Source organism: Vigna angularis, chromosome 3, assembly GCF_016808095.1.
Source record: "Vigna angularis cultivar LongXiaoDou No.4 chromosome 3, ASM1680809v1, whole genome shotgun sequence".
Taxonomy (NCBI): domain Eukaryota; kingdom Viridiplantae; phylum Streptophyta; class Magnoliopsida; order Fabales; family Fabaceae; genus Vigna; species Vigna angularis.
Window position 1 is genome coordinate 8,299,006 of NC_068972.1, and position 14,050 is coordinate 8,313,055.

The 14,050-nt window shown below is 33.9% G+C and overlaps 2 protein-coding genes across 2 annotated transcripts; both read left to right on the forward strand.

Annotated features, from left to right (window-relative positions):
• Window positions 1-1,365: 1,365 nt before the first annotated feature.
• LOC108324168 (alpha-(1,4)-fucosyltransferase) lies at window positions 1,366-4,972 on the forward strand. Its single transcript, XM_017557025.2, has 3 exons — window positions 1,366-1,971; window positions 3,970-4,143; window positions 4,230-4,972. The coding sequence occupies exons 1-3, from the start codon at window positions 1,507-1,509 to the stop codon at window positions 4,794-4,796; spliced, it is 1,206 nt and encodes a 401-aa protein (XP_017412514.1). The 5' UTR covers window positions 1,366-1,506; the 3' UTR covers window positions 4,797-4,972.
• A 545-nt stretch (window positions 4,973-5,517) lies between these two features.
• On the forward strand, window positions 5,518-13,716 carry LOC108324116 (tRNA nucleotidyltransferase cca2). Its single transcript, XM_017556947.2, has 15 exons — window positions 5,518-5,970; window positions 6,052-6,182; window positions 6,729-6,846; window positions 7,227-7,282; window positions 7,532-7,581; window positions 7,663-7,761; window positions 7,878-7,987; window positions 8,149-8,276; window positions 9,795-9,861; window positions 10,274-10,357; window positions 11,189-11,251; window positions 11,387-11,531; window positions 12,294-12,443; window positions 13,021-13,118; window positions 13,192-13,716. The coding sequence occupies exons 1-15, from the start codon at window positions 5,638-5,640 to the stop codon at window positions 13,294-13,296; spliced, it is 1,737 nt and encodes a 578-aa protein (XP_017412436.2). The 5' UTR covers window positions 5,518-5,637; the 3' UTR covers window positions 13,297-13,716.
• Window positions 13,717-14,050: the final 334 nt, after the last annotated feature.

The window sequence follows — 14,050 nt, forward strand, 5'->3', positions numbered from 1 at the left end:
GCTACCTGCGGTTTAGTCATAAACCGCCGAAAATTATTTGGGGTTTTTAGAACCGCCGGGAAATAACCTCTCCTAAAATTAATTATTTTTGTAGTTATGGTCCTAAGTTATCCATGTTCCTGTGCAAGAAAACTTTCTAAAATTTGAAACTTATTCTTATAATAAAAGTATAGAAAGAGTGAATTTCATAGACTCCTAATACTAGAAAAGAAGTCCTAAACTTTAGAAAAGAGACAAACTTTACCATGAACAAAAATATAAATCAATCAATAAATGACAGCAGCACAAAAGAAGATAAAAACATGTTATTAGATATATGCATAAATTATTATTGGAATTCAAAATACTTTAAAAAATAGTTGCAATCCCAACCTTTAATCACCGCAAAATGATATAAATACAGCCTTTTTATGCATAAATAATATATATCTTTTAAAAGAGGCAATTAACAATTTTATTTAAATAAAATAAAAGTATTCCAAAACCATCAATTGATCCTGGGGTGTTCGGTGGAAAACAAAAACAAAAACAAACCCTTTCTTGTTATTTTTAGAAAAATATTATATTATTTTTTTAATATTTTATTGTCTTCTATTTTAAAAAAGTTTACACTTTTATAATTCATTTATTTTTATATTATATGTCAAATAAATATAAAAATATGTTTTTATACCATTTTTTTATCTTCAAGCTTTTGTTTACAATACAACGCACTCACTCAGGAATTACATGAGTGAAGATCAAATACTGTAAAATAAATCACAATAAAGAACAAAAAAAACAACGGGCTTGCAAAGAAAAAGTTTCAATACCATATTTTTAACTTTTTTTTTAAGTATGATTTTTAATAATTAAAATTTTTTATTTAGTTGGTAAAAAATATTTTTTGAGACATTTATATATATTTTTAGAAATGAACAAATAATGTGTTGTTTTTATCAAAATATTTAATTAGTTACCATATCAAATGATTTAAAAAAGTAACATATTTCTGCTTGTGAAAGTTAATTTTTCATCTCTTGTACTACAATGTTTATGTAAAATGCTTAGCTTAACATTGCTTTTAAAAATTATTGATAGTGTTTGTTTTTAAAAGGTAAACCAATCAGAAGAAACCCACTTTTCCAATTTTAAATTACCTAAAAACTAAGATATTCTTTTGCTAAAGTACAAAAATTATGAGAATTTAATAATAATTAATAACAACAGTGTCACTTTGAAAGGGATCTCTCCTAAATCAATTCACACAGAGCATGGATTAACCCATTTCACCCATTTCTGAATGTGCAAGTGAAAATGTAAAAAATCTCTCCAGACCCACTAAAAGGACAGAAATAAGTTTGAAAAGTAGTATAATACTATTACCACAGCGACTGAAAAATTCACCAAACAGATTCATAGAAACGTGAGACTTAAGAAGAAGAACAAACAACTGAAATGCGATCGTTTACTTCGACCCAGTCATTCTAATGTCTTCTCTCTCTCCAAAAGAGGGATAGAACCACCATGCCAGTTCCTCCCAAACCCATCAACACCTTCACCATAACCATCATGGTCACCTTCGCCTTTTTCCTCCTCTTCTTCTCCGGCTTCCTCCAATTCCCCTCCGTCTCCTCCTCTTTCCCTCCCATCAGTCGCTCCATCTCGCCGCAGGCCGCTGAACCTTTCACTGATCTCGTGGGGGCCTTCAGGAAATGGGACTCGCAAGTGGGTTGCGCACGCTTCAAAGATAAACCAAACGGGTTGCCCTTAAACCAGTCAAAGGTCTCATCTTTGCAGGAGATTGGAAACTGTGCGGGGTTGAAACTGAACCATGTCAGTGTCTTGGTTAAAGGGTGGACTTGGATTCCTGATAACTTGGATAACTTGTATTCGTGCACTTGTGGGTTGAGCTGCTTGTGGACCAAATCGCCTGTTCTCGCCGACAAGCCTGATGCCTTGCTGTTTGAAACAACCACGCCTCCGGTTCAGGTGAGCGTTTGCTACTAATGGTTGTTTGGAATGGGTGGGAATGCAAGTGGATGTGTTAGTTTTGTTTGCAAAATCGCATTTTTGATTGGAAAGTGATAAATGTACTAAGGACATGATGGTGTTTTATCTGGGTGATAATACCCTGCCATTGCTGAGTGTTCGATTTATGATCCCTGCTTTGTGGTTGCCTCTTTTGAAGCTTGGTTGTCATTTATTATTTCAGTTTTCACGAGTGGATCAATAGATAGGGATAATTTCCAACGATCTATCTTGGATTGCTGTTGAAGTTTCGATATTGGGGTAGATCTATGACATTTGGTGTGTTACTATGCTTACATAGAAGGACATGTTAACAAATCACGACTGAATTTTGTAGCTTCGCAAACCGCATTGACTGTCACTTAAATTGATCTGATTTTTAGATAGTTATGGAAACATACGAGGAACAGTGGTTCATTCTTATTATTGGGAGAAAGTGATTACATTACAACTACAACTAATTATGATTTGAAATATATTGCCTTGGTGTCTCGTGTACGAGTGGAAGTCATGGGAAGCCGTGGGAAGCAATAAGGATATTTATCCTTTTCAGGAGATACTAAAACCATGTCTTGGACTCTTTCTCCCAATTTTAATCTTTGGTCAATAACTAGGAGGAAATAACATTGCAATTTGAAAGGTCCTTTCCTTATTGGTGCCTTCTTACCTTGGAAGGCAGATTATTTTACTAAGCCTGTTTGTTTTGGTGTTAGAATATCAAGTATGGCACTTTCCAATGAAAATCTAAGACTGAGAATCTGAGATTAATCAGAGCACACATCCCAATTATGTTCACTGTTCAAAATTAATTCTATCAAAATCAACTCTACCCTACTTTAAAACAAACAAGCCTAAGCATTTCTGTTATCAGCTTTTCTGGGCAGTTCATCTGGAAGTATGACGTGGTCTTTGTATGTAGATTAGGTTAATAGATCTTGAATTGGAGATTTTGTGTGAAGCATCAAAAACTGAGTTAAAGTCTTTTTTGTTGAACTTAGGCTAGTCGTACCATATAATAGATATCTGGCAAAATGATTTCATGGCAAGAACAATTTACTAGGGTAGGATCTGGGGACATAATTTATTCATCATGATTTGGTGTAGTTTTTCAAGAATTTTTTTTAATTGATTGCTATGTGTTGGAATGCATTCTATTTGGGAATGTTGGATAGAGGTAAAAGCCGCTAATAATAGCAAAATAGCTCCTTTTCTTGTATGCAAAACGGCTACATTTTCATTTTTGTTCCTTTGTATCTCTACCATTCAGGGGTTAATGATAGCAAGGAGAAGTTCTTCTTGATTACTTGTACAACTTAACTAACTGCAGCTATAGTTGATGGAAAATTATTTTGGTGATTATATTTCCCTTTTATCAATTTGGGCTGTGGCTGGGTCCATTTTTCTTCGATATTTTTAACTGAGCTTGGTTTTAACTTATAGTTCTATTGTTCTGTTCTCAGTGATGGGATTTAAGTAAGTCAACAACTAAAATGCCTTTTGATTGAGTTGTTTTAAAAGTATTCTAATTCATAAAACGAGATCCTTCCGCTCAAAATACAAAGTATAAACAAATCATAATATACACGAAACCAGGCATAATTTATTTGGTGGTATCATGGTATGAATGGGTTAATTATCTACACTGCCATATATAAATGAAGTCATGTATTCCTTTGAGCCTTTAGGTGTTTAAAATCTGGTTAAAACATGCTTAAAGTTTCAACTATCTGTTCTGAGTTCTTAGCTTGATACAATTATCTTTGTGGAAGATTTTAATAAGCACTTGTTTAAGCAGTTCAAAATCACACGAGGAAACCATTTCTGTTGTATACCGTTTCTTGCTCAAATGCTTCTCAGGCGCTGTTGTCTTGCATGGTTTTCTGGATTGTTTTGGCTGAGGTAGCATATACTTTGATATTGCATATTTCTTACTTTGTTACGGTTTATTTTTTATTTCAGAGACGCACGGGAGAACCACTTCGTGTATATATGGATCTTGAAGCTGGCAGAAGAAGATCAGGTCAAGAGGATATATATATTAGTTATCATGCTGAAGATGATGTACAGTCAACCTATGCTGGTGCACTCTTTCACAGTGGTCGAAACTACCACGTCTCCAGTGATAAAAACAGAGTAAGTAATTGATCAAGAATATATTATTAAATGACAGATAACAAGAGAGTGATCCATAGCAACATAACCTCATTTATCATTTGTAGGATATACTAGTTTATTGGTCTTCATCACGGTGTCTTTCTCAAAGGAATGAACTTGCCAAGAAGCTCCTGAGCTTATTGCCGCATCATTCATTTGGCAAGTGCCTAAATAATGTTGGTGGTCTTGACGCTGCTCTTTCTCTTTATCCCGAATGTGCAAACGATGCCAATGTTACCCCAAAATGGTGGGATCATTTACATTGTGCCATGTCTCACTACAAGTTTGTTCTTGCCATTGAGAACACTTTTACTGAGAGTTATGTAACAGAGAAGTTATTCTATGCCTTGGACTCTGGTGCAGTTCCAATCTATTTTGGTGCACCAAATGTCATGGATTTCGTTCCTCCACATTCAATCATAGATGGTAGAAAGTTCAAGTCATTGGAAGAGTTGGCCTCGTACGTGAAGGCAGTTGCTAACGACCCAGTTGCCTATGCGGAATACCATGCATGGAGAAGGTGTGGTGTGCTGGGAAACTATGGAAAAACCCGAGCCATGAGCCTTGACACATTGCCATGCCGATTGTGTGAGGTTGTTAGCAGAAGAGGTGGAAGAAATGCAAGAAGATAGGTTAACTGCTTCAGAGAAATAGATACATTGGATTTAGGCTTGCGACTTGTATAGAGGCACATTGCTTGTTTCTCTGAGCTAAGTAACATTGAACTATAAAGGAAACAAAATCAGAAAGGCTTAGCACACATGATGATGACAAATAGTATGAATTATATTCCATTTGTTTTGTTCCATCCCCTTTTTCTGATAAATAGAAAGTGGTTGATGCCACCACCTAGCTTACACTAAAGTGAAGTGTTCCAGTTTTTGTTCCAGCTTCAGGACCAAATGTATACAAAAGACACTCCCACTTTTCTCTACTAATGCCATAACTGGGACTTGTATAAATGAAAATGTATTTTTCTTACAAATAAAATGGAAAATGATATTTTGACACAAATAATACACTATTTTTTCTTAGTTTTTACATTTTCATTTCTTGTAAAAATACAAAAATTTACTTTTTATAACTATTTTATTTTTGTACTGCATATCAAATGAATATAAAAATATATTATTATATCATTAGTCAAATAAAATATACCTAAAGATATTTTTTATAACCTTCTAATATATATAAAAATAAATATTATCACTGTCATATTATTGTTTTAAAAAATTCATTGAAAATATAATGTTACGAAGCAATGAGTAATTTTGTTTTAAAACGAAAAAAATTGATAACCTTTAAATTAATTTTAGAAAAAGAAAAAAACAGAGAGAATGGGAGGAGGTGACGTGGATGGAGTGACATGTTGAAAAAGAGATGAAGAACCCACCGGAACGCATGCCATTATATAAGACTGAGAAGCGAATGTGAAGTGTTTTCAGAGTATTTAAACACACGAAAGCCCATTTGATGAGAGTGGCTTTGAAAACTGCCACAAGGCTTCTTGTGGCGCATCCCGTATCCAATTTGAGTGTGAGGGGTTTTTCATTCTCACAGTCGCTTAAATTAACTCCAACGGTTGTTCTTCCTCTCCACTCTCACCGTCCCGCCAAAACCCTCGTTCGAATCGCCACGCCGTCGTTTCGGAGTTGCGGTTGCGCACCAATGTCTACGGTTCAGGTCCGTGACAGAATCGACATATCTGATACCGAGAGAAGCATCTTTGATAGGCTTCTTGCCACTCTTCGCCACTTTCACCTCCAAACTCAGCTCCGTGTCGCGGGTGGCTGGGTTCGCGACAAGGTCACACACTCCATTCATTTTTAGCCCTAATTCCTTCCTTGTTATTCTTTTTGTCCTCTTTTTATTTGTTCTGTTCTGCAGCTTTTAGGAAAAGAGTGCTATGACATCGATATCGCTCTGGACAATATGATGGGAACTGAGTTTGTCGACAAGGTTAGGGAGTACTTGTTGTCCATCGGCGAAGATGCACAGGGAGTTTGTGTCATCGAGAGGTATCTTTTTTTTTCTTTTTAGTTTCTTTTTTCTTTTTTCTTTACAGGTCTTGTTGCTGAACAAGGTTGCGATTGTCAAATACTAACTACTAACTGCTTGTTCAATACTCGTTACTGAAGATTATACGGATGAATTGCGAAGAATGATGTGTTTAGATATAATATTAGATAATTGAGCACGGTTTTCAATTTTTTTTTCTTCCAAACTATTTCGCAGTATGCATAATTAATTAAGTCCTAACATTCTAATTGAGAAAGTTGAGTTTAATATTCAGATTTTTAATTTATTGTGTATGGAGGTGATTAACTGGAGTACAAGTCAGGAAGCAACTTATACACATTTTTTGTGCAAGCTTGACAACTTCTCTCTCTCTCTCTCTCTCTCTCTCTCTCTATATATATATATATATATATATATATATATATATATATATATATATATATATATATATATATATATATATATATATATATCATTAAGTGTTTACTTTTAGTTGCCTTTTTTTTGTAAAGTTTTTTTTTTATCATTATCCTTTCTTTTTGCAGCAATCCTGACCAGTCCAAACATTTGGAAACAGCTAGGATGCGGTTGTTTGATATGTGGATTGATTTTGTTAACCTACGTAGTGAAGAATACACTGAGAATAGCCGCATTCCTTCCAAGGTATATAATTGCCTAGTCTTTTGTTTCGATACAAATTTATCTGTTTTGCTGTGGTTGCATATTTGCACTTTTTGTTTTGTTTTTGTTCTAAATTTCTTTATTAGTTTTTTTTTTTGGTTCAGTTTGATCATTTAAAACAGACCTTTTTCCAATTTCTTTTTATGTTGGAATCGCATACATGCATTCTCATAGTTAAATTGCTTTAAAAAGAAGACAAATGATTATTGTTAAGGTACAATTAATCTATATGTTGCACTTTTATTGATATTTAAGAAAATTTTATGCTAAGATGAACATTTATTTGCCATTTGGAGTGTTTGGTTGCCCTTTCCATATCCTTGTTAAATTCAACGGAATAAAGAATGCTTCGCGTGTAACAGCAAAGAATTGGAACAGCAGAAGAGGATGCATATAGGAGAGATTTGACAATTAACAGGTATTTCTATGCACTTTTTTAATAAAACCTATCATTAGATAAAACAGAGAAAGAAGTACAAAACTGGGAGAAATTAAAAAAAAATAAAAATCTGCTTAACATTTGAGCATTTGTGTCTGTGTAATGATACAGTTAATAATTATGCTGGTAAATTTTTTTCTTTTTTCCATGTCTTGGTTTCAGTTTTCTTCTCCTTTTGTACTTACTTTACAAGATAGTTTCATTAATTAATTCAGTTGTGCATGGCAGCTTATTCTACAATATCAACACTGACTCAGTTGAAGATTTCACTAAGAGAGGTTAGAATGGATCTTTACTGAACAAGGATTTTTTGGGCGCTACTTGTTTGCCCATCTAATAATCTGTTTGGCACTTTGCAGGGATCCTGGATCTTAAGTCCGGAAAGATTGTGACACCTTTACCCCCAAAAGCCACATTTCTTGATGACCCATTACGAGTTCTTCGAGCCATTAGATTTGGTATTTTCTCATGATCAATTTGTTTTTGTATATCCAGTGAATCTTTTTTCCCTTGCTTTTTGGAATTAAGAACTTGTTCTCCTGTTATATTGAAGAGACATTTTAATTATTTTTAGGTGCTAGATTTGAATTCACCCTAGACGAAGATCTGAAAGTAGCTGCTTCATGTGATGATGTGAAAGATGCTCTGGCCGCTAAAATTAGCAGAGAGCGCATTGGAACTGAGGTATGTTCTAACTCTTCTATTACTCTTGTGTACGTGCCTTAGAATGTTATTTTAAAATCTGGAATGCAATTGGTGCTTCATATTATAAGGATGTACTTTTTCTTTTTCGTCAGCATTGAAAATATTGCCATTCATTCTCTTATGTCTATCTGTGTTTGTAGATTGATCTTATGATATCCGGAAATCAGCCTGTCAAAGCAATGACTTACATTTATGATCTGACACTCTTTCGGATTGTATTCAGTCTTTCTCCTGAATTTGAACCTGCTATTTCAGATGGATGTGAAAGGTATTGCTTGTAGATAGATTCAAGAAATTGTTTTTTGCCGGTTGAAAGTGTGTAAAGATTGCAAATCCATTAAATAATTACTATTTCATTTACATCTTCCGTACAGAGTAAGAATTAGCTTGATATTGTTGCCCCTTTGTCCGAAAACAAAGAAGCAGTTAATAGAAAGATAAGAATGATCGATATTTGTGATGAATTTCACAATTGAAACAGTATACCTTTTGAGATGTGCACAAGTGTATCTATAGTTACGTACGCAGTGAAGATATAATTATTTTTTCTATCCAAGTAGTTATTGAATCCTATGGATATTTCTATTTAGCCAATATATATAGAAAGGCTTGGGCAAACCTCACTTCATGAGGTAGCTATGACTCCTTGGCCCCAAGGGCTGCAGGTTCCCCAATGCAATATGTAAATAAATCTTCCATTAGAAGAAATGTACAGAGAGGGCAATAGACTAACCACCAAATTAACTCTGCAGAAAGAGATATAAAGGAAATGACAATGTAATGTAAATGTGAACACATGTTAAACATTAATGCTGTGTTCACATGGGATGATTTACTGTTACTAGAGATGGGGGAGCAAGAATTTGTGAAGATTTGCTATGTTCACTTCTATTGAATTGCATAGATTTGCAAAGATGGATTAGCTATGTTCACTTCTATTGAATTGCATAGATTTGCAAAGATGGATTAGCAGAATCCATCCATTTGCGTATCATTCCCTGAGGAGGGAATTTGAGGGTATTGTCTATGCTTTTACTTATGTATCCTCCATTTTCACAAGCTGTCCCTTGCAGTTGGTGCGTTTTCCGTGTTTCAACTAATTTTTTCTCTCATTAATTAATAATAAATAATAATAATAATAAATAAATAATAATTATTTATCTAAACAAAAAAATTTCAATATCCTAAAAAAATGTATTGTATTAATTATTTATTACTTTTTTTTAATTCTACTATTTCAAATAATTTTTACTCAAAAATATCATTTCATATTATTTTTACTTTCACAACCTTTACTTTCAAATCCACTCTCAATCATCTCTAAATCCTTTCAAAAAAACAACACATACTTTACTTTCAAATCTCGTCAAATCCATTCACTCACTCACTCTCCGTGAAATCCTTCCACTCAAATGAACACACCCTAAGTGAATATCTCTGGTAATGTCCAATCCTGGTGTGAGGGGGAGTGAGGTAGGGGGCGGGCTCTGAGATCTTATATCAACTATAGATATGGCTAAAATAAAGCTAATTAAACCTTGTTGAGCTTAGCTAGTATTGGCAATATACAACTAATAGTTGACCTAATTATTTGTATGAAGTAAGTGACTCCGGGTATATTATGTATTATCTAGACCTTATATCAATATGGTATTATTGAGAACATACTTTCTCTCATTTCTTACTTCTCAATGGAAACCTTATGATTATGCCTTTTTTTTTTAACTATTCTCTTGCATGATATTTCGGTGGTCATGCTGATCAACATTTTTTAAATTTTTTCCAGGCTTTGCATTTCTTGCTTGGATACTGCTTGGAACCTTGTCCAGTTACTTGGAGAGTCAACTTTCACTGTAAGTAATAAATGGAAGAGTAATTTTTGCCTTGTATTCTTTTGTTCCATTTATTCTTTTCGTAGTCAGAGTTGCATGGCTATTCCTGTATCACTTTGTGTTTGTTTAGCAGTGTACTACCCCTAGACTCAAATATAAGCAAAATTAATTATTTTCACTCTGATTAAGAAGAATAAAAGTTGGGTTAATATTCTTGTTTAATACGATAAAGAGGTACTTTTCTAAACTACCCTCCTTTGTATTTATTGAAAAGGATGTTTAGGTTTAAAGATAACGGTAATTTTTAATAGTAGTATTCAATAGGACTTTGGGAATTGCATTTTTTTTTTATATTTAAGTCCACCAAACATTTGCTTATGTCTGAGTCCAGAGGAAGTATCTGATATGCTGTACAATTTTCTCTGTATTTTAGGCTGAACAAAAAAGGTTAGCACTTTATGCTGCTTTGTTTCTTCCTCTTAGAAATACCACTTACAGAGAAAAAAAAGCAAAAACGGTACGTACCCATTACTTTTTCTATATGCTAGTACTATTTCTGATTTGTCAATATTAAGCTGCAAGTAACTCTGGGATTTCAATTTATTAGTTGAAACATCTAGGACAATATCTTGTTTTGTGAAGGAGTTATTTGTATGCCAGTTATCAAAGCTTAATGGAGGAGTTGCTTGTATGCCATCTGTCCCAATTTCCAAACAGTTGGCAGACATTCTAACCAGTTGACTAATTTAACCTGATTCTGAATTTCTTGTAAGCAAGTTGAGGGAGAAGGTTGTGGAAGTTGTTAAGATATTTCAGAATAAAGGAATCCTAGAACCCTTACAATAGATAAGATTAGTTTTTTTAGTGATTTTATTATTGTCTTTTCTGTTTAGTTGTTCCGGATGTACCTATATATATTTTTTATTTAATTTTAATTTTAATTTTAATCTGACTGGTTTGAAAATCTCTAACCAACTTTCCCTATAAATCTCAATCTCTGTGAATCTGAATGAATATGAAATAAAATTATCTTTCTTCTTCTAAACTAGAAAATAAGACAATATAGTGCCTACATTGCAGTTTGGAGGCACTTCTAACTTGAAAAAACATTTAAAAATAATTGTTTGAGTTGAGCTTAGCTAGTCAAGCCTTGATCTAAAATTTAGTTACTGTGTTGGAGCTCGTCAACTTGGACAATTGTCTTGCACTCTTGTCCCAACTCCTCATCTCTTGGAGAGTAGACTAATATATCAGTTGCAACTGATCATTGTACCATGTGTCTATTATTGCGATGGTATTTCAAATAAAATGTTGCTTCAATAGCCTAATATTGGATTCTAAATTGTAGGTTCCTGTTGTCAATCATATTATCCGGGAGTCACTTAAACGAAAAGCTAAGGATGCGGAAGTGGTCAGCTTTCATTCCTTTTAGCTTTCTTAAGATCCAAAGGATGCATTATAACTTCTATAATTTAAATTATTTTTTGTGTTATTGACTCTTGATGATAATTTGTATTGATATTTGCATTTGCTCCTCAAAATACAGGTGCTTAATTTACACCAAGCATCACATAAATTCTTGTCGTTGTTCCCTTGTCTTACATCTGGTAAGGATGACCAAGTTGTCGGTCATGATTGGATGGGAGACTTGGTTGATGTCCCTGTCTATTCTAGAGTCAGGGTACTGACAGGTATAATTTTCTTGCTTTGCCACCAAGGTTTTTCATCTGCTGAATGATGTTTTTGGATTGTTAGAAATCTAATATAGAACCTCTTGTGGACCTTCACCTAACAGCTTAAGTGTTTTGGAATTGTTTGTCCATGACATGACTTGGTAATCAGAATGAGCCTCTATGACCAAATGGTCTAGATTTTAATATTTTCTTTTCCCATTCTTCTAATAAAAAAGTTAAATTCCAGAACATGGTAGCTAGGCCTAGGAATTGTCCATGATTGAAGCCCAAATGGATCTTTAGTAAAGGGACATGCTAAACATTGAAACAGTAACTTAAGTTTTTGGCATAGTTGTTTCATGACAAATAGCTGTTGTTGTCCTTAATCTTCATTTATAGTCTTTTCATGTTTACATATTGTGCTGCTGACTGTAGTTTTTCATGTTTCCGTATGCTGCAGTTTCAATTTTACTATTGGCTTTGCAGTAGAAAGTAGCTAAAGCCTACAACCCATATTTCCTTATATTTATTTGCAGTCGTACTTCTGTACCTTTTTAAGACTTGAAAAGTTTTTAAGCACTTGACTAAATTGTGTCAATAAAAGAAGGAAATAGAAGATTACGGTTTTCCTTAAAATATCATGGCTGAGTTCAATGTTGTGATATTGCATTTGTGATTCTTGCCTGCTCTTCCATGTGTTTGTATAGGAAGTTAATGTAAGCTATTGTGCTTTATGAATTGTATCTTTTATAGCTGAACCTTTTATATTTATTCATTTAGGGTTTCTCTTAAGAGAGCTTAAAGATTTTTGGCGAGTTGCACTGTTGATATCTACTATACTACATCCTATTGACATTGAGGATGAGCCCTCCCAGCTGGACATAAGAAGAGATCTGTTTAATACTGTGGAGAATGCTATAACCAAACTCGGTGAACATAGCTCTTTTGTCTATTTTGTGTTGTCTTTAACTTTTAGTTTCAGTACCTTGTTCTTGTGATTTATATCATTCGAAGAAGTCAACTACTTGTTTTCTCAACTATATTCATACAAATTATTCTGTCATTGTAGAGCATTTGTATTCTATTTTTGCATCATATCTAAACTTGTCAATGTATTACTCTCATCTGAATAGTTGAATGTTCATTTGGGTAATGATCCTTTTCTTATTTTTCCTTTGGATTTGGCATTTGGAAGCTTTCTTCCAGCGTAGAAAGCTTTGCACTTGCCCTGATGCTGCAGGCTTGCAGCAGTTTGAACCAGTGACTGTGTGTTTCAATGAGAATGCCAATGAAACTATATTGTGGTAGAAAGTATATTTTACGCTAGAAGATTATAAATAAAGAGAAGCTAGGGTAATAGGGGAAAAAAGACAATAACTATTTGCATACCATGTCCCACAGTAGAGTGTGTTTGACGAGAGGTGTGTATATTTGTATGCTGGATACTCAAGCAGTTTTTTATTCCTCAAATTACTCTTTTTAATTAACACTTTTTCGTGGATAGCAGGCCTTGAGAGGATATGGGACGTAAAACAATTGATCAATGGCAAAGATGTTATGAATACCTTAGGGCTTAAAGGAGGAGGGCCTCTTGTAAAGGAGTCGGTAAGTCATTTGTTTGGTTTAATGCAGTTTCACTCACTGCCATGAAATTTGAGGTTTTCATTTTCACTTGCAGCTGGATAAAGCAATGGCTTGGCAACTTGCCCATCCATCTGGAACCGCGGAGGATTGCGTTGAATGGTTGAGAGAAACCAATTCTAAGCGTGTTAAGTTGCAATGAGATTGATTGCCTTGAGTGATTGTTTATTCTCTCATTGTTTCGGATTGAGAGAAGCTGCTTCGCTGAAGGAAACTAACCCAGCTTGCTGTGTTTTGAGATGATACAAGGTACTTCAAACATTCTTTCCTTGAAGTTGCTATGCCACTCGCAACTTTTATAAAGTCTGAAGTAATTCTTGCTGACTTTTGGGATGTAAATTTATACCCTGGTAAAATGTAATTATTATTTTTTTTCCGTAATTGCTAGAATGGGTGAAAATATGATAGTTGTTCCATGGTATTTATATTCCTATCAGGAGTCAAGTAACCATTGTATCGTGATAACACTGTAGCCCGAAAGGCTACATTTTGGGGAGAACATAATCCCCCACTTTAAGTGCAATCATTTGAATGACGTAAGTTACTTTGGGTGGTGGATGAATATTGATTATCGCTGTGGCGGAAGGAAAAGTAATTTCATTTTTCTTATTTATAAAAGTTATAAAAACAGGAATGAAACATGAACGATGGGTCATACATTTTTTATTTCCTTCTCTTGTTTGTTTAATATTGATTTTCTCCTCTTCCAATTTGGAATGTATATCATATAACAAATACAATTCTTTTACTTACTAGTTTATATTTGCAAATTTTATCCTGATAAATGACCTTTTAAGGGCAATGTATAAAAATAAGTATTGTTTATTTCAGTTAATTCTGTTCTGTCCTCTTTTCAGATGATAGAGTGAAATTATTCTCGTGTACTGTTGTAAAAA